Source organism: Elaeis guineensis, chromosome 10 (genome assembly GCF_000442705.2).
Source record: "Elaeis guineensis isolate ETL-2024a chromosome 10, EG11, whole genome shotgun sequence".
NCBI classification, from domain to species: Eukaryota; Viridiplantae; Streptophyta; class Magnoliopsida; order Arecales; family Arecaceae; genus Elaeis; species Elaeis guineensis.
Genome location: NC_026002.2, coordinates 1,738,746 through 1,760,097, shown reverse-complemented (window position 1 = coordinate 1,760,097; position 21,352 = coordinate 1,738,746). Strand labels below are relative to the sequence as shown.

General features: G+C 38.6%; 1 protein-coding gene across 2 annotated transcripts; it reads right to left on the bottom strand.

Moving 5' to 3' along the window:
* Positions 1-1,744: 1,744 nt before the first annotated feature.
* On the bottom strand, positions 1,745-14,263 carry LOC105053236 (aluminum-activated malate transporter 9). Of its 2 annotated transcripts, XM_073244575.1 has the most exons (7): positions 14,118-14,263; positions 13,664-14,004; positions 13,006-13,143; positions 12,626-12,895; positions 12,076-12,212; positions 11,846-11,992; positions 1,745-2,838 (listed from the first exon to the last, which is right to left on the bottom strand). In XM_073244575.1, exons 2-7 carry the CDS (start codon positions 13,866-13,868, stop codon positions 2,161-2,163), a joined length of 1,575 nt encoding a protein of 524 aa, XP_073100676.1. In that variant the 5' UTR covers positions 13,869-14,004; positions 14,118-14,263; the 3' UTR covers positions 1,745-2,160. The 2 variants fall into 2 exon arrangements, with proteins under 2 accessions (XP_073100676.1, XP_010932631.1); XM_010934329.4 differs by having other exon boundaries at positions 13,664-14,194.
* Between the last annotated feature and the right edge of the window lie 7,089 nt (positions 14,264-21,352).

Here is a 21,352-nt window from a genome sequence, read left to right as displayed (position 1 = left end):
ACCTCCCTACCCCTTTCTCCCTCCTTTCTCGAAACCTTCTTCCTTATTGAGCTCTTCACTTGCCATCTTCAAATGTTGTTTTTTACTTTATAGCAACGTAGTTACTAAACATACTTTTTATTTTTTTACTTTTACTCAATAACAAAAATCAAAGAAAATAAAAAATATTTTTTAAAAATTAAAAATCAAAAAGTGTAACCGAACACATCCTAAGCTTTTGAACTAAAATTTTATTTAGATTATGATAGATTTCATTGTATTTTTTTTTTTTTTTGGCATGTTCATATATCCTTTATATTCATTGTTTCATCATTTTACAACCAGCATTATTTCTGCCATAAAATAGATTCAACTGACTATGGATCCGGCACTATTTACTGTAATAAGATTTGCTTTTGCAGCTATTCTATTCATTCCATTTGTCTTAAAAGCATGTGAAGATTGCCAAACTCTTGCTGTGGGAATAGAATTAGGATTATGGGTTAGTTTGGCCTACTTTTTCTAGGCCCTTGGGCTCTTCATTTCTGATGCTGCATGTTCCTTTTTCGTTTTTGTCCTTTATAGTTTCTATTAGAACATATTTTAGCTATTTTAATAATTCAAAACATACGGAAGCAATATTACTAGAATAAATATTCTGGATTTTCATATTATTGAGCAGGTAACTGTTGTACTCTTGACAGAGGGCATGTTTGGAGTAGCAGTGCCTGCCTATACCTGGTTTGGAGCTGTTGTATCTCTTGTTGGGGTTTCTATGCTGGAGCATAGTGGCTCTCCTCTTTGTGTAATTGCTATGTTATTAATTATCCCCTAACTTGAACAGTCTTATGTATTTAAATATAGGTGTTCTGGATGTATTTAAATAGTTTTTGAATTCCCGCTCCATGTTTCTCTTGGTTCTCAGATTTGTTTCTGAAAACTTCGACACTAATAGACTCTATTTAGTTCCCTCAGAAAACAGATCATATCAAAAAGGTCTTTACAGGGTACAAAGCTAACTTATAATTTAAGACGGTGCAATTAAATAGTTTGTGACACTGCATTGGTGCGGCCATTTTGAACATAACATGGATTGAATATAAGTTCATCTTTGGGATGGAGTCTGGAGAGACAGTCATAGTTACATCAGTAACATTCAAACAATCAAACCAGAATCCACACAACACAGCAATCGAACAATGCAAAACTTTTACTCGGAGCCAACCATCTGTTTCCTGTGCAATATTTTCCATTACATTTAGAAATTGCTGATGAGGACTTCAGCAAGCATAGCAGGTGGAGTAAAATGATAATATCTAAATTACTCTAATTCAGCTGACAATAAATGCTCTTCTTTCAAAAAGTGCTTTTGTTTGTCTTTAATTTTCAGAAAACATGACACCCCATCCTCTAGTCCACTGCCATCACACATTTACTCCGTATGAACTTGGCATTTAACGTTGCACTTATGGTTGAGTCCTATACCCATTTACGCTGAAGTTTTGCATGCACTAGAACATGTTTTACACACTTTTACACTTGTTCTTGTACACATGTATCTGTTTTGCATACAATTATTTATAACCAGAAATCAAATATTAAAGGCAAGAATAACACTTTCAGTCAACTGGGGCTAATCATCAAATGGCAGTCAAACATGATGAACGAGGTGTCAAATATCCTTCATTGTTTCTTTGAACAAGCTGTCATGCAATAATTCATGACAACATATAAAGAATGTTCCCAGGAAAAGAAAGAAAAGAAAGACATGCTAATCGATTGAATAAATTGATAGATAAAATATATGAATGAACAAATAGTTAAACTGTAATGTGGTGGTCAGCAAAAATACTATACGACCATCTAAAAGAATATAAAAAATCTAGGCCAGTTACATTCTGATAATATTAACCCAGTTCACAGCCTATGGAAAACAATATTTCACTTTAGCGTCGGGGAATAGTTGGTGTTGTATTATATTATAGTGTTGATGCGATGGCCGGTTAGACGAATTTATTGAGTCAGTCAAGGACAAGGCATCACCTTGTTTCCATTAAGGCAGTGTCTTCAAGTACATAAAGAGGATGCATTCTAGGTCAAACCATTCAACTTTTATTAATACCTTGTATTTAAACCAGATGTCCTCAATGTACTAAGAGCAACCACCCTCTTATCTGATTCTCAATCCTTTAATCCAACAAACTTGTATATACTGGTGCCGAAACCAGTCATCTCTGCTGCAGGTTCATCTATGGCCTCCTTAAAGTTAGCTTTCTCGCTCAGCTCTACAAATGCATCCACAAGATTCTGAAGTCTTGCGACAAACTCAATCAGAAGTGAAGCAAATGTAGCCAATGACAATGCACTAGCACTTTCATATGTTTTTAACTCTTCCTCATTAGGTATTGCATCAGAAATAAATGACCCCCTTGCAGGCCATGATACCTGATGTTTGAACTCTGTTGCTCCTGGGGAGTCAACTGCATTGTTGATTGAGTTATGAGCATCCCAACTACTTGATAATTGGACTGGTTGAAGATTAAGCACCGTCTCGCTGTGAGATTTGGTTTGGAGGTATTTCTTTTTACCTTCCAACATGTTGACACAATCTAAGGCATCCTTAATTATTTCAGGCTGCCTTCCCAATTCCCAGCTTTCTGAATTCACCAGAAGATACGATTTCTGGTCTATCTTCTTCTGCAGCTTGTCAGCAGCCTCATGGACTTCAAGGAGGATGTTCCCGGGATTCAATTTCATCATTTTCTTGACTCTGTTTCCTAGCTCGTGTAACACTTTAGCACCTTCAATGCCTACTCTCTGCAGCTCACTGCTAAAAACTTCCCTGCTTTCACGTGGGGCCTACAGTAAACTTTCAAACAGTCAAGTGGCAACACGAGAAAAAAATTGCATGTTCAAGAAAATAAATAGTCCAAAGAATGCTTGCACAAGCATGCATAGGAAAAAGAACCAGGGGGTTGCAAGGAGATTTCTGTTCCACATTTGACAACAAGATCTAGGAGAGCATTTTAACTTCTTAATCATAGATTTTTATTGAAGTTTATGCACATAGTAGCTCCCAGATTGGTACCACCATGAAAAGACAATCTATTGCACATCCATGCCCACAGGATTTAGCAAGAAACGTGTATCCACATTAACTCCATTGTGCTGATTATTAGGATTTGGAGAAAGACATAAGATTACTAAATATTGCTGGTATAATAAATTAGCCAACATTTAAAACGATTCTTGACAATTTGGCACTCTATCATATATACCTAACAGAAAAAAGTTTCTTAGATCATGTGTGATAATCAAATGAATACCGCGTATTGGACTGTGAAGAAAGATACAACCATCTTCAGCACATAGCAGGATAACAGTTGAACACAGACATTATACAACTATTTGTAGACACTGACAAATCAGTATGTATTTAGACAATATAGTGTCATCTCTAATGTGGCCTTGTTATTCACATTGCTAAAGGATGACATAGATTACTTTTATGCAAGTTGGTGTCAGCAAAATATTCATAAGTTGAGCAGAAAGCACAATACAGAAAATTAGAAATGTCATTAAAAATAAATATCTTATGGCCCAACATGATTTGGATGGTAAGGTCACCAGCATGCAGCCTCATAATTATGTTCCACCATCAAGATTCCCTGATATTTAAGATTATTTTTTTTGTTTAACTGTGAAGGCTTTAAATTGGTAAAAATGTCAACCCCATACAAATTGCACCAGAATAACTATGCAGATCAAACAATGAGTCCTTTTGTCCTCTAGCTATTACCCAAGGTTCCCTAAGATTGGATTAGATGGGTTTTTGGTACCTATGTCTTGAAGCTTTCTAATGGTTTCTGTTCCCATATGTAGCCATCCTATCTTTTTTCTTATATGAGACGTGATCGTGATCTTTATATGAGGCTACAAGCACCAAAGCAAGCACCAAAAGCAGTTGATGGGAAGTATATCCAAATGTGGATCAGGATGGACCTTCTCTCTTTTTTCCTCAACTCCAAAATCTTTTCTTTTGATCCAGCAGTGGAGATAGAGACAGAGGCAGATGCATTTGACTGAGTGGAGACAGCTGTGGAAGCTGCAATCCTGGAGGAGAGAGTGCAATAGGTAGGGTCTGCAGTGTTTATTCATTGATGTTATTGAATTGTGAGTATTATCATTAGTTCAAAAAAAACTGGAAGCATCGATGGCTTTTCCCAGCAATAAGCGCAGGATGATTTTCACTGATAAAAAAAACAAAAGAAAATGACAAACATAAAACAGCATATCCATATCTAATTTTGATTCACATCAGATGCTACCAAGTGTAGATACTTGCTTGACCCAACAGTGATTGCAGAATTTAAAGTTTCAACTGACATTTGAATATTGGAACGTAACATACAATTAAACTAAACATAAGTTGCACAGAAATCCTTAATATCATGTAAAATGGCCACATCATCTACATCACATCATCTCTGTTTAGGCAGGTTTTGCCACATAAGCATTTATTTTCTCCATGTAAGCATCGATTATCGCCAACTGCAATTTACGATGAGAGAAATATAGGAAAAACGTAGGACATGCATGCTAGATCTTTAAAAAATTTTTATGCAGCAGAAAAACACTAATCTAGCATGCATCTGTTAGATCTCATCTCATGAGATCAGATCTATCATGTCCTTAAGATCTAAGCATAAAATTAATATATAAATAGCATAAGTATGAAGATCTCATCTTCATCTTTGCGCGGGTAGTTATTCATCGCGATTTGATGATCGTGGATATCTTTTTGAGTTCTTTGAAGAGCCGCACAAGTGTTCAGCCTCCACGAGAATGATTTAGCAAGCTCCTCTTGGCTCTTAAGTTTTTTCTCCAAGAAACCAGCACACCTCTAAGGGAAGGAGAAAGAAGAAGAGAGAACTCCTCTCTAAGCAAGACCCCAACCCTTGGCGTGTAGAAGGAGGACGCCTTGATGCCTTGTATGTGGAAGCCAAAGAACGTCTAACTCTTGGGCGTGGAGGCATGAGGAAGAGAGGGAGAGAGGGGGCATGGAGAGCTTGAGAAAGGCATGGGCTAAGGACTTTTCATCGTATTTAGAGATCACATCTCAAGGCCCTTTTATAGATCTTAAAACAATCCTATTTGGTTTAGAACTTTGATCAAATCAAATCTTTATCTTACAAGGACTTTTAACCAAAATCAACTCCTACTCCCACTGTCCCACAAGGACTTTATGGTGCCTCTTTCTTTCTCTTTTTGGCATCCAAAATCTGATGGGCCGTGTGCTCCATCTAGCTCTCCTAATCCTTGTCACATAAGGCCAAAGGGGGCGCCAACCCATGGATCCAATCCAATTGGGCACGAGCTCAATTTCCTTCAAGCTCAATGTTGATGGAAAACCAACTCTTGACTGCCCATATTGCATGCAATTGACTTGATCCAACCCCCATCTCATAGGGATTCAAGTCTAATGAGGATTTGGATTTACCATGTGCTAGCATGATTTTCCTAAATCCAATAGGATTTCACAAATTCTAACCCAATTGGAACCTTATGAGCCCAATTGCACAATCTTAGACCAATTCCCTTTGTGTGTGGCCTCATAGGTTCAATTCTATCTAGTAGTACGATATATTGTGATCTTCGTCAACAATATCATTAGAACTCCTTTCAATAGATTGAAACACTTTTAATTTAGCCAATTTAAGAATTATTAATCATCGAAATAATTCTCAATTGATCCCACAATCCATCAGTGATACTAGCAGTATGTAATACCAATCCAACAGAACTTAATGGATAAACCTCTAGGTGCAGTTACCGTGTGATTCGATTTTTCTATCGTAAGTTCCGACAAGATGGAGATCATGGATAACTCGTCAATCTCATCTGTCATATGTAAGACTCAATCAACCTGAGTTCTTTGTGAAACTTTATGAAAACTCCTTTCTATCATTCACACTTGACATGGCCATGGACTTCCGAACTCAATTTCTTGGTTCATACAGGACTTCTCCTTTTCTATCAAGATCGATAGATCCCATCTAAGTACATACCCTATTCCTACAATGAATCTACTGCAGCCAACATTCACCTTAAGGCTCCATATAGTTAGGAGACCGAGTTATAGTGTAGTCAAACTACAGCAACCTCAATATGAATACCGAGGCACCGTAAGTCAGAGAATTAATCACACTACTATAGTATCGAGTATGTCACTGAAGAGAAGACAGATATCCAAGTGACTATTCGTGTTGATCACGCTCGACACCCTTATTCTCTAACAATCACCTACACTCTCGCTCCAGTATCTCCACACTGTACATTCAAGACTCATCTGCCCCTAAGAAAAGCGATCCATGCACCAATCTATCCGAATCAATCACCATCTCTGTGATGATTCTACGATCAGGAGCATTTCATGAATTAACCAACAATAATATATGCCTCAAATTCTCAACTCTTGAGAATATGTATCATCATCTTATTAATTCATTGGATGATTTATAGACACATCACACAATATGAATGAAAAATAATCCAAATTTATTTTATTAATAAGTCAAAATTACAAGTTATGCCCTTAGAAAGATTACATGTGTTAGCCTAATTGGCTTCTAGGGCATATATCTAACAAGAAAGTGACTGAAATCTCAGATAAGCACCACATTAAAATGATTCATATATTACAGGACTAAACATTAGGTTTTTGAACTTTAGAGACCTTTTCAAAAAAAGGCGGATAACTTCGGAGACTAAAAGCATAACTAATCCCAATATTTTTATTTGAAAATAATAAAAAAATATAATTAATATTAAAAATATTAAAAATTTGAATTTTACTACGGGTATATTCGGATGGATCCCTCCATAGTCGTATTATCAATCGGGGGACATCTGTCAAAGCTAGAGGTTAAGCAAGAGATCTGAGACCAATTATAATCTAGCGTGCATACCTTATAAGATAAGCATACAAGACTATAATGCCACTTGGTTAGAGTGATAGACCAATGTGCCTCCTGATTATACAAATGATCCGAATATTTATGAGTGACCTTGATACTCGATGAGATTTTAGATTTTGATATATATACTTTAAATACATGCAATTCAACTAATACCACATTAATGCAAAAAGATCACTTAAAAATATGGACAAGCATTTAGTGTGTTACCACTAAATCATCCTCAAAAATCATGACATCTTTCACAAATCCACCACTACTGGCTTTCACTTTTCAAGACTTGAGATCCACATAAAGCATCTCTTTCTTTTTTTATTCCAGATAATGCCACATTAGCATAGAAAGATTGCTCAAAAACATCAAGAAGTATCATTAAGGGTGTATTAGAGTGATAGAAACATCAAATAATATTAAGAAACATCAATTTGAGATTAAAATCATTCAAGAAAAAAAAAGATTAGGAATCTTGAGAGCTAAAACAAATTGAAAAATCCAAAAAAAAAAAAAGAAAATTGGCATATTGGTTCAGAACCAACATGCCTTATCGTACCATGTCGATACCGTACCAAAGTGATGGCCAATCAATATGGGTCTTGGTACCGGTTCAACAAACTTTGAGCATATGCAGATGCTATTTTCTGAGATATTTTTAAGCATGGCAGCTTAAAAAGACCAACAAGCTAGAGACATGAAAATGCATCATAATTTCTAGAAAACTTGAAATAGGTGCAATGCTTAGTTCCAAGCACATCAAATTTGGCAAGCCTTTAGAATTATAGGAAGGATATCAAACCATCATTGCTTCAGAACTGAATTGCCAATGAAACATCATAATTCAACTCATCTTTTTTATGATCCAATCTCATTATGTACTAGAAGAGGTCATGAACCGAAAAACTGACTTGGTCCCATAAAAGCATGAATAGGTTTTTGCAAAACTATGTCAAAAAGCAAGCAAAGGAATCTATAGCCAGTCTCCAGAGCAACTAAAGGAGTAGGGTACACAAATGTGGGGATAAGCCATTCTATCGAAGCCTTGCTAGAACTGTAAGTTCACTAAGGCTTGCGAAGTTTGTACCTTGTTTTTTTAGAATCTATCAAGTCCAAAATGAGGTTTATAAATTATTGACTTCACTCAACCTAGGATGTAAAAAGAAAAAAATTTAGTAACTTTTTGTAAACGTGGGCATGTGGAGATGTATTTGTAGATATCAAAGCCCATTAAAATGCCAAGTACTCATGGTTATCCATTGAATCATGCTAGGATATAAACTACTCAAACAAAAATGATCAAGAATCAAAATCTAACAAAGGTTCTAGTATGACTCATATTGGGTAATATTGGTTGAGCACAAGTTGGTATGTCATTTTGTGTCATATCCAAGAAGTTCATCACCTTTAAACATAGAGAGTGAATCTTGCTTAGGCCAAATAGCTACTGACGACTATTTTTCTTGTTGGATCACTTTAGGTCATGCTCAGACATGGAGGTGTTGCTCTGCCTATTCTCCATATAATGGACTCTGATGTTGTCCAAGTTAAGCTGGATCAACCTAACATAACTCCAGTTGTCCAATATTTGAAGTATGCTCAACTATGCTGCATCACCTAACCCTCTATTGAGCACTGTCTATAAACACGTTTACCCTAGGGTATGCGCTGATTCAGTGAACCCCGAATAGATAAAAGGGCCATATTGCGCTTATAGTGTCACAAGATGTGATACAGGCTTGATACACCAGATCTTAACCCTATCTTGAATCAGAATTTGACCGCATATAGCAAGCCTTGAAATAGATCTCCCGCCAATATGGCTAGTTAGGGGCATGCTACAAAGAGCATCTCCTATTATGTATAGATTCTAGAATGGTGCTTTGATAAATTTGTTCCTTCAATGAGAATTTCTCTTTTACATCCAATAAAATCATGTAAGGCTTCTGAACTAGAAAAGTTCCAGAACTAAAAAGCAAGGGGCCAATTTACTGATGCTTCAAATAACTAGACAAGCTGAATCAGTCCCATGTAGTATTAGAAAAAAAGGTTTATTTCAATATGCAATCATTGACCACAAGAGCATTAACCTATCATCACTTTATCAACATCCAAAAGCTGAATAAACCATAACAAGAAGCTACAAAGCCATTAACAAATCCATTAGCTATTGGAATTCAAAGTCATAATTGTCAATGTTCTCAATTGGCATAATTTTGCACTGTTTTGGACCTAAATTGGATATTGATCCCCAGACAGACAGACACAGGAAAAGAGGGGTGAGAGAGAGAGAGAGATGACCTCTCCTATAGTTCGCAATTTGCTCATGTTCACGTCTGAATAACAGAACCTCATATTGGATAATATTTGCCAACAAATATCAAATTCACAATATGATCTGACTTTTCAGGTCCCAATAACATAAGATCTCTAATCAATGACCCCAGATCTTAAAACAGCAGCATCAAGAGTTTACAGGGTTCTAAAGCTTTTCTAATGTCCAAAGCCAAGTTTCCAGTTCTTATTTAAGGCTTCCACACAATGATTGTCATCAGCAAAAGGAAAAAACTCGTATCAAATCAAAATCCTGACTGTGGCTCCATCAGGTTGCCAATATGAGAGATGGCTAAAAGGGAAGGAAGAGAGGGTGCATTAATGCTCCTTTCATTTTATGTTCTATGAAATTGATAATAGGCTTCCACCTGCTAGAAGCGGTGAAAAGCAAGAATCATGCAAGAGAAATATAAACAAATGGTAATAGGTTGGCAAAATCTGCTGGCAAGCTGCTCAATGGTCTAGTAGGAACAATATGTACAGGGTCCAAACCGATAAACCAAAGCTCATGCATCCAACCACAACGACAGGACAAACAGGTTCAGCACAATAACCTTTCCATCAGCCCATTGGTTAGCAGTAAACTAGATTCAAATGAACCTTTAGTTTCACAAGGACAGATACTTAATAGCTGTTACCTGAAAAATATTGCAGAATCTTAAAACCAAAATGTTGAAGCACTATCTCTATTATTAACACTTGCAATTCTTGCATAGCTTGCTTTTATAAGAACATAGAATGCTCCAAACTAGGGAAGGCAGGTTCACGAGTTTGGGTTCTTGCTAGAAGAGAGTTGGTTGGGCTCTTGGGCATGTTTCCTCCTTCCAGTGATTGTATGAAGCAAGGTATGCTGAACCGGTACCGTCGGCCATATCGATCAGTCGATGGTACAGTTCGGTACGATTTCGTACCATACCAAACCAACGAAGGTAAGCGGACCCGAACCAGAAGAAGAAAAAGAGAGAAAGAGAGAGAAAAAGAGAGAGAGGAGGAAGAAAAAAAAAAGGGAGGGGAAGGAGCCGGCGGGGCCGCCGAACGGCCTCCGGCTGGCCGCCGTGGCCATCGAAGGGCGCAGTCCACGCGCGTGGCGCCGCGGACGTTAAACAGAGGCGTCGCCCCTGTTTCGCGAGTTTTTTTTTTAAATATTGTTTTAAGTGAAGCTGGCAAATAGTTTGCCGGCTTCACGATTTTTGCTTTTTTTAAAAAAAAATCCCTTAAGTCAGCAACTAGGTTGCCAACTTCATGAGTTTAAAACCAAAAAAGAAAAGAAAAATCAAAACAGACGACTGTCTGTTTCGGAAAAGAAGAAGGGGGCGGAGCCACAGAGGGGCTCCGCCGCCCGCTCGACCGCCCTCAGGCCGTTGGTGTCGGCTCGCCGACCATCGAGGGCCTCGCGACGGAGGCGCCGTCCATCTAGTAGGTCCTCCCCCCCTCCGAGCATTCTCTCTCTTTCTCGTTCTCTTGAAAGTCCTATTGGATGATACGGGCCTCGAAAGCCCTCCAGCAACCGCAGCCGGCCGCCGCCGGCCTCCGACGGCTCCCACCTCCCTCCCTCTCCTCCTCTCTCTCTTTTTATCACTTGTCTTCTTTTTTCCTTCCGTACTGCTGGTGTACCGAATTTATCGACTGAATCGTACCGGTTCTCTGTCGGTCCGATACAATACAGGGTGTACCGGTACGATACGGGATGTACCGACCGGTTCGACACGGTATGGAATACCTTGATATGAAGGAAGGATGTACCTCCCCGAACTGTCTGATTTGTGTAGTGAGCTGTACCGAGTTCAGACCAGCATGGTTCCACCTTTCTCTCCCCCCTCCCTCCCTCCTTCTCCCTCTCCCCCTTCCTTGCCAGTTCTCCTTTGTCGGCATGCATCGAAATGGCACGGCACTGTGCCGTATCATATCATCGGCCTACGAATAGGGTGCCAGTTCCGGTAATGTGGATTTTGCATTGTATAGTGTCTTTCGTTCAACTACCATACCTTCCCGCAACACATGTCTGGCAGGTACAAACAAGCATGAGTACACACTCAGAAGAAGGCCAGGAGATATCCATTAATTGGGCCTGTAAACTTTTGCTGATTTCAGGATCCTAACTGTGAATAGTGGCCTAGATTTCAGTATTATATAATAATCATCCTAAGACTTCAGTATGACTTATATTTGATTTGATGCTTCACTGAGATAGAAAAACGAGAGTTCACACTTCTAAGCCACCAGACAAACACATACAATGCATAAGAAACATTGAATTATTATTAGAACTGATTGAAGTCAAAATCCGGAAGGGATTTGTAAACAAAGCAACTAAGATACCAAGTACATTTGACAATCAAATTAGATTAATTTAGTAAGAAAGAAGACAAAGGTTTATTTTCACTTCATGGCTACATATGATATTATGCAAAGGCATTGAAGATGATAAACAAGCACAAGAGGGGAGACAAAATAATCCTTAATCCCAGATCTCGGGGAAGAAATTCTAATAAACATCAAATAATGAGCTTCATAAGGAATAAGATATTATATCAAAAGAAACTATAACAACACAAGCACTTTACCTGAATTTCTGAAAGTATGCAGCCATGCAATGCCATAACCGTGAAGGCACAGTGCCTTAGCGCACCACCAACTTTAACATAGTTTTTCCAGGGATATCTCAACATCTTATAAGGACCATGGGGTGGCTCCCACATAGCAAAGCCTAACTGTAAAGATACAAGTAACAGCGCATCAACATCCAGCTCAACTACAAGCACATGGATAAAGTATTATTTCAGCAGATACATACAAGAGAATCCTCTTGGCTTGTTGATTCAACAGCTGACCTATACCCACTGTATAAAGGATCATCAGAAGCTTGATATGTAAGAATTTTTGAAGGAATCCTCTCATATTCAATGCACTGAATGTATCTATTGACACAGCCTGATAAAACCATAGACACAAAATCAGCTACAAGGATAATTCTAAATCCAGGTTAGGTTAATCTTTGCAGTGGTAAACATACAGACCAGAGATAACTCTGTCAAAGAAGATTATACATGTCATACTTTGGATCAATTTGTTCAGGATATCTATGATTGACTACAGCAAGATGACTGCGCTAATTAAATGTTCACACAATTATTTGATGGGAATTTGGACTAAAAAATATAGCTCAAATAGCTCAATACACAAATGGCATCAATCTGGGTTGGGAATCCTTAATTGGCAAGTTCTTCTTGCTATGACTATTTAAATAGGTGGACAATAAAAAAGATGGTTCAGAAAAAATTATTGTGTAACAAGAAGAGAGATGTTTTAGTATGACAAAAAATAATGACAAGACAAAACAAGACCTTCCAAAGACTTTGCTACGCTCATGAAATTCTTTGCTACCAAGTGATGCAGATCCTCTCCTGCCCAGATTGGGTAGATGCAAATATTAATTCCCAAACTAACAGCAGCACCAAGCGCAATAAGTACAAGTCGACTCACAGCCGTTGTAATAAATTCCCCTGTCCGATATCCCGACGTTATCACGACACAGAATGTGAGCAAGAAACACCGGAACCCATATTCATAAGGCTTCATCGTTGGGTAGAGTTTTATAAAGCTTGCAAAAAACCCTAGCACCCAAAAGCATGGCCATGAAGAAAAAAAACAGAAATGAGTACTTTATCTTTCAGAATTCACAAAGAACAGAATAAGGTATATTGTCGTCAAGTACAGATCTCACCAGCAACAAAGATGCAGATACTAATGACCAGCTCCTCAAAATCTCCCGTCAATTTGGATAACTCTGCAACCCCTAGAGCAAGCCCTCCAGCAGTTACTGTTCCTACAGCCCGATTAAGCCCTTTGCTAAGCGTCGAACCTGCATGACAATAGATTCATCTTGACATTCAGAAAAACTTCTATTTCGCATGCAATATGCAAGCTACGAAGGAAACACTAAGTCTCATGACCAATTCAGGGTCTAGCCAGACTAACCCTCTCGAATCAAATGAAAGAAATTCTCTGTAATCAAGTCACACAACCATACAAATCATTCCTAAAGATAATGCTTAAAAACCATCTTTTTCATCACTTCAAATTCAAAGTTACCACCTCTAACACCTCAATCAAAGATCATCTTTCTAAGGCCTTCCATCTTCAGTGCGCACCATGCCATCGAAGATCATCATGTTTTTTTCATCACTCTGCTCCATCTATTTCCCTTGCATCCCCTTCATCCGATGCCCCAGTTAAAATGGCTTTCGATTATTCAGTACATCACTTTGAATTAATTTCAAAATCTTGCTCGAAAAAATTACATCAACTACGAAATACTACCGTTTAAACTCCATTAAAATTGATCAATCCCATCATCATCATCAATTCATCATTGCGCATACCTATGCTGAATTCGAAGACGACGACGACGGTGAGGATGGCCCAGACGGAGTTCTTGGTGAGGTCAATGGAAGGCTCCTTGAGGAAGATGATGAACGAGGTCAGAGTGAGCGCGAGACCCACCTTTGCGCCGAAAATGACCTTCCTCGGATCCGAACGCCCGAAATTCCACAGCCTCACCACCAGCTCCCACGCCTTGCCCCACATCCCGGCGATCCCGTCGCCGATCCGCCGAAGGCATCCTCTCTCCTCCTCCTCATCGAAGTCGAGGGCGAACCCCCACTCCCCCTCCTCGTGACACGAGGAGAGCAGCCTCTCCTTGCTCCGCTTCTCCGAGTTGGACCTACATGAACCCAGTTGAGGGGCCATCTGTGAGCTCCCTCCCCCTATAGATTTATGGCGGAACTCTTTTTCTTTTATTAGTTTCTTTTGGAGATTAAACAAAGACGATGGTACCGATATATAGAAGAAGAAGAAGAAAGACGACGGGTAGCGCGGCTCCCGCTTCGGCCCGTGGGCGCATGCCGGTCGCCATGGAGGCGATTGCAAAATTGTAGTTCCCCGCCAAGTTACGAACCGGAGCGGAGGTAAGATGAACGAATAAAATATCGCAGGACTAAAAAGAATCGTCTGGTTCGGTTTGTAATCTTTGTTGTGAAGATTGTAGTGGAGGATGGTTTTCTCGATTCTACTTTTGGCTTGGACGGTATCGCGTCACGAGATCCGTGAGATGTGGTGCGATGGTATGGGACGCTCGATATTTGGCATCTTGGTGGGATCGTCGCGGACCACGCTTGTCTTCGAGCGCGCCAAATAAGAATGTCTTATTAGGGTGGGCGAGTATGATTCCTATTCGTTGAGTCTCCAGTACAACTGTACGAGGCGATCGAGCCAGACGAGGAGAAATTATTACATAGGTCAGGTCTATGGACCAACCCAAAAGCGTTTATACGAGGGTAACGTGGCGAGTTACCATTGGGCTGTCCACTGGACCCACCGTCTAATAATTAGACCTACGCAAGGGTCTGGGTACGATCGTGGCAGTCCAAGTTTTTCTTTATTTATTTATATATTTATTTCTCTTAAGCCTCTCCTGCCATTCTATACCAACCCATCCTATCTGATGGTCATACCTCCGAGCAGACCAATTCAAAACTCGCAGATGTGGACCCATATCAAATTTTACGGGTGCAAATAAAACCGATTCCAGTTCAAAATTAAACCATCTCTTCGTCAAATAGCAAGAAATGAACCCGTCCAAGCAAGCATTGGATGAGGTAGGAGTTTGATTGCATTCGTTTGAAAATTATAGACAAATATCATGCGTGAATTTTGAATATAAAGTACCATCACAATATGCTAAAATATCCTAAATATTATATAAAAATATTAATTGTCAAACTTTCAATCCTAAAGTACCCATACATAGTCCAAAATATCTATTCAAAATGCCTATAAAAAATTATTAAACAAAAATAAAGCATCATAAAATCTAAAACAAGAGAAGTCAAAATGTTCTGCAAAAACTAAAGTAAACAATATTCAAAAATTATTGTGCTTTACAAACCTTGAGCTAAGAGCCTAAGAGAGTAAATAAAGTACATAAAAAATTTCGTATTGATCGGATTACGAAGCTCTATATATTGACTAAGAATGATGGGTGCCTTCAAAACTAAAATTAAAAAAAAATGTAAATGAAAAAATATGTAAATTTCTTTAGGTAATTTGGTTGATCTTTCTCAATGAAAGGGAGAGAGATGACTACAAATCTTCCATAGCCTCAGTTGCAGCAAATTCTTGCAGTGTTCACATAAGCAATGCATGCATCAAGACTTCAAAAGCATCAAGAGATCCTAACCATGATGCTACCTCGCACATCTCACTCCCGTCACCCCATCTATTTGAGTGGATTTTCTCAAAAAAAAAAAAAAAACCCGACCCCAAACCAATTTTGCAAGAAAAGGTCGAATCATTTGATTTTGCATCATGATAAATATTTAAAAGTGCATTTGCTTAACCATTAAAAAAATATTTTTTTTATTTTTAAAAAATAAAAATAAAAAAATAATATTTGATAACATCGTGAAAAATAAAAAATTAAAATTAAAAAATTAAAATAATTACTTTATATGCAAAGTAAAATTTTTTTTATTTTTCAAAACTTGCTTTTCTATTTTTTTTACTTCTACACATCTAAAACGTCAAATTAAAAAGTAAAGAGTCCAAATCCTTCTCCCTCGTCAAGCTCTTCACCTCTATCCCCTTCTCCCTCCCTTCCTGAACCACTCCCTCGTCGAGCTTTTTACCTGCTGTCCCCAAACATTACCTTTTGCATTATAGCAACATATTTATCAAAAATATTTTTTATTTTTATTCAATAATAAAAATTAAAAAATTAAAAATATTTTTTAAAAATTAAAAATCAAAAAGTGTAACCAAGCTTTTATAGAAAACATGCCATAAACCTTCAGACAAATGTAGGATCCACAAGCTTGATACGTTGTATGTTGTTTTACCGTTCTTTTAAGCAATGCTTCCTTTTTCTTACCAAAAACAAAAATGTAGGGGCCCACAAGCCTCTTTGCTTGATGCTCTATCTTTCCTTCCTGGATCTCCTTTTTGGGTTGCCATCCTTGATTCCTTCGGTCTTGCTTTCTTGATACCCATTGCTTTCTTTATGCTTTCATGACTCTTATAAGTTATATCTTATTATTTGGAAAGGATGTGTGGATTCCCTCTAAACCAATCTATCTATTACAATATTTTCTGATCTATATTGGATCTATATAAATTGGCATCAATGCATACACCTAACAGAACAAAAAATAATTATGCATGAAAAATTGTGCATTCTATGTCAGGATCATTGGAAGTTTGTCATACCTGATAAGAAATTTGAACACGAAAGAGGTTTCTTAGGCTGATGTTGATAGATTGGGATAGCAAACATGACCAAATTAAATAAATTTTCTATCACTTGATGTACATATCCACTGATGGATATAGCTTGCATCTAAAATATAAGCATGTGGGTATATCTATGGATGCTTATATTGTTGTTCAGAGCTGTTGGTCATTTTTTTTGTTTTTTTTATCGAGATATATGCTCTGGAATTAGTCTCCATGTTGCAAAAAAATCATCTTTCTTGTCCCCGCAACATCCCTAACAATGTAAAATATAGCATGAGGCCTTGTTTATTGTTACAGTTTTATATTCACCAGATTGCTTCTGGGAAAATTTTTGAGTAATTTGTTGATTTGTAAGTGTGAAGATGAAGGAGAACTTATGCTATGAAATATAGTTGGTACTCCACATATAGAGCTATACAACACCTGCAGGCATTGCTCATTTTTGAAATTTCTTTTGTAAGACACAACAAACACTTGTTTGTGCTGCTACTCACTCCTCGGAATAATAATCTGCCTTATTTCGGGAGTCATATTCCTACCAAATTCCATTCTCCTTGAGAAAGATGTATTGGCAGGTACAATCTCTAATATTAAAACAAGGGCTTGCTGACTGGAACGTTTGGCAAATTCTCCATAAGAGTACATGAAGGTCAATCTGCTTCGCTATGGTAAGAAGCAAAGTGATGTGTGATGGTTATCGTGCTTGCAAATATATGAGTTATATGCATTGTATGTGTGTATTCTTTATCAGATACGTAGAAAATTTGATTGCTGTTATGTTGATTATAGTGTTCATATGAATCTCTTTTAGCTATCTATGTCTCTCCTTTGTTGTACATGAATACCACTTATTTATTATATACCACATACGATTCGTATATTGGCTGATGGATTGAGGTGTACCACATGCACTTAAATATATCCAATTCTGCTTTCTATCATTAATAATTCCTTGCGTATCCCTATCTTTTATACATGCACCCCCCTCCCTCCATTGAATCTGTGTGCCACTTGTTTCATGCTGTACCAAATATGACTTGTGTATTTGTCAATTACTAATGTACAATAAGCATTTATATGTGGTCTGGTTTAACTTCATATATGTATATCTAATTATTACTTTTGTATTGCTATCTGACATATGCGTATAAGTGTACCATATATTTTATGATATGCTAGACATGGCTTGTATTTGCTAATGACTAGATTTGTACTATACGCACTTACATGCGTGCTATGTTTATTTTAAATATATATCACTAACGCTGTTTGTAGTGTGCAAAAACTAGCTCCTATATTTGCTGATGACTAGATGTATTTTGTATTTACATACATGTATTCTAGCCTTACTTCATATATCTAACTTGGTGATAGTTTTTGTTGCCGCTAAGCCCCAGTGATATCATGTCTGGAGGTTGGTCAAACGCTCTAGTAGGTGTAGGCTACCCTTCACAACCAATGGATCCGTCAAAAAAGTCCTCTTATCAGGATGTGTCCAGCAGGGCATCCTTCGATACTTAAGATAACCAGAGCTTAAGAAACAATCGAAGGAGAAAAAGAGGTGAGCAGAAGCGAAGTATTAACTCTTCATCCAAAGTTACCTAAGAGTTTCCTTATTATCTCTTTTATATAAAGATAGAGTTATATGTTGTTATGCCGAAATTCGGTAGGCCGTTAGGCCTATGGAGCCATAATCTAACAAGTCATTAAGATTTGTCCACTAATCCGTAATTAGGGTTATTAGTCATAAGTGCTAGTGACTAGTCATGCCTGCAAATCGGATTTGTTAGTTATAGATGTCAGTTGCAAGTTATGCCTACGTTCTGAAGGTTGCTAGAGAATCTCAGGAATCATCCGCACGATTGAGTAAGCTGATGATCCGAAATTGGAGTAGAACCGAGATCTCACCCTAGGTGCATTGATGCTCATGCGAGATGCTGGACATCGTCCCTTGTTATCGATCGAGTCCCGACCTTGAGGTCGGTAACCGATTGAGATGAAGGTCAAATGAAGGCCGATATTGTAGTGCCATCTAGTCTTGAGTGCATGAGTCTTTCTCCAATATCCTAGTGTGGTCTTGCTCGGGCTGGTCATTAACGGATGCTCGGCTATGATTTGAAGAGAAGAGGTAGGGTTCGATAGCAGGCAACCCTCTAACACTTGCCCCTCAACTCCCGAGTCTCAAGTGGCTTTACTGCTTCAAGCAAGGTGAGTAGTTAGCTGTCGGTTGCTGATCCGATCTCTCTCCTCAAAGCATTTATTTTGCAATACACGGTAGATGAAATCTTGGAAATCCCAAGCTTGTTTGTATCTGCTACGTGTCGGGTGTTGGTAGGCCTCATATTGCATCTCACAGGTTGTCGACGGTGATTTGTTTCATAGATCATGCATTAAAGAGTTGTACAATCTGGAGGCCTTGAGGCACGTGGCTGTTAATGCTAACATTTTTCGAAAATGATATTTTATCTAAGAGTACTACTAGGGCACTTTTTCCTAGAAGGTGTGGTCTCTGAGGCCTCTCAGGTAGTGATATTTAGTGCATGATTAGCATAGTGGCAGGATGTATCTTTGTCTGTTTTCCCTATAAATGGGGGAGCTTACTACTTGAGGATAAGCTTACCCCGTCATCTTCCACAATGTCATTGTGGTGTTGCTTTGTTGAATGTCCGAAGATTGTCAGTGTTCATCTTATCATAATCGTGATCCTGATGAAACTTACAATACTTCTACCGATTTGCCTACCCGTTGGGGCTTTTATCGATTGGGGCCTTTAAAGATATCTTTGGCCCTCGATTTTCATAAGGATTTGTGTCCAAGGAGTAAAAAGAGATGTAATTGTTAAATTGAAGAGCATGACTCATCGGTCTTGGGCTTCAAGGTCGACATAGGGCCTCCTTCTCATTAGAGGCCCTACTCGGTTCCTCTCATCGATCCACCATAAGCTTCCTACACATATTTTTGTGCCGGTGCGAGGAGCTTGATATAGTCCCTCAAAATTTTCTTATCTAGAAAAAAAGTGAACCTGGAATTCTAAAATACCCCCCTTCAAAGTTGACCTGGCAGTTGATTCGTTCAAGTCGTGGATTTCCAACATAGTGACATTGAATCGGGCCTCGCATTCCATAAGGACTCCCCTTCTCTTTGTTGGATGAAGAAGAGGTTGTCCGAATTTTGTAGCAGCCTTCTGCTGCTATTAAAGTATGCCATAATCTACCATCCCAACTGCTCGAAAGAGTGGAGGATGCTCGACTGAAGATCAAAGTACCACACCCAAGTAAACTTCTTAAGTGTGGCTGAGAAGGTAAGACGGCAGCAGAAATCAAAAGCCCCTTAAATTATCATTAGAGCTTTATAGCTCTCAAGGTAATCAAGTAGATCTGAGGAGCTATCATACGGCTCCAATTATGACATTTTTAACCACGCTTGAATCGATTCTTCCATAATCCTACAAGAGAACGAAGGGTGCGTGTCAAAGCTGAGACCATCCTCTTGTCCTCAGCTACTTTCTTGGAGTGATGCTAGCCAACAATCAATCTATTGCAATTTACGATCGAGGTTGGCTACTCCATGAGGTGCCTTGGATCGTCAAGAATACCCAAGGGTTAAGTCTCTCTTGGAAGACTCTAGAGAGTGAAGGGACTGATCTTCTAACCTAGGGCTTCATTAACGAGAGGATGACTTGCATGCGGGAGACTCCAAATAATAAGCCCATCCAGCAGGACATGCTTGCTCGAGGCTTCGAAGGTGAGACCGTCAGTTGTGACGGCATCATGCGGCCAAGGGGCAAGTTTCTCTTGTCATTGCTGCTACCTCTCTGTTGTTCGTTGGAGACTTTGAAGAAGTGACTATGAGAGCTTGGACTTGCTAAACTAGAATGATAAATTGTTGTTGGTCTGCCGCAATGGTAGGCTGGGAGAGACCATCCTCAAGGTATTGGTCCAGTTGGTCACTCTAACGAGATGATCGCTAATGTAAACTAGTGGAAGCATTCTGTGCTCAAATGTTCATCATGCTTCTCTCTTTTAAGATAGAGCAAACATCCTTCCTCTAGTGCTAATTTATTACTACTAAACTCCAGGAAGATTGGTAGGAGACTGAGCTGGAGATCAGCTTAAAGATGAGCTGGTGATTAGCAGGTGACCGAAAAGGATGATGACATCTTAACCTATAACCAAATATTTATTTATCGGAGTTTGTCCAATAGGAGATCCTCTGATATTTAAGTTAGCCAGAGTTTAAGGAACAATCAAAAGAAAGAAAGGGATTGGGAGAGTATCTACTCTAAAGAAAAACTTACCTGAGGATCCCCTCTTCCCCCTTTGATGTAGAGGGGGATCCATGTGCCGTTACACCGAATCACTCGAGCATGATTATTGGCATTTATGGGCGAAGAACATTGGCAATTATTGCACCCACGATGGGCCATTGTGGGTAGTTATTGTGCCCACGATGCTAGATATATTGTCCTACATCCACATGAATAAAGGAAATGACCTAAAAGATTTCATTAGAGCCGGACAATCCTTTAATTATTAGCCATTGCTAAATGATCAAGGAGAGAGCTCGGCAAGTAATCGAGGTTGCAAAAGTTATCCTGTATAATCGAGTTCGCAGGTTGGTAAATATCTGAGGTCAAAAAATTAGTAATTCCCGTAACAAGAGCAACTGAAGAGTTAGATGAGAGGTAGGTCTACAACTAGCCTAGTTGGATGAGGATCATGTTCAAGGTGGGTTGAAGGTCAACTTTAATCTGACTCGGAGATCGACCTAAAATTTTCTAG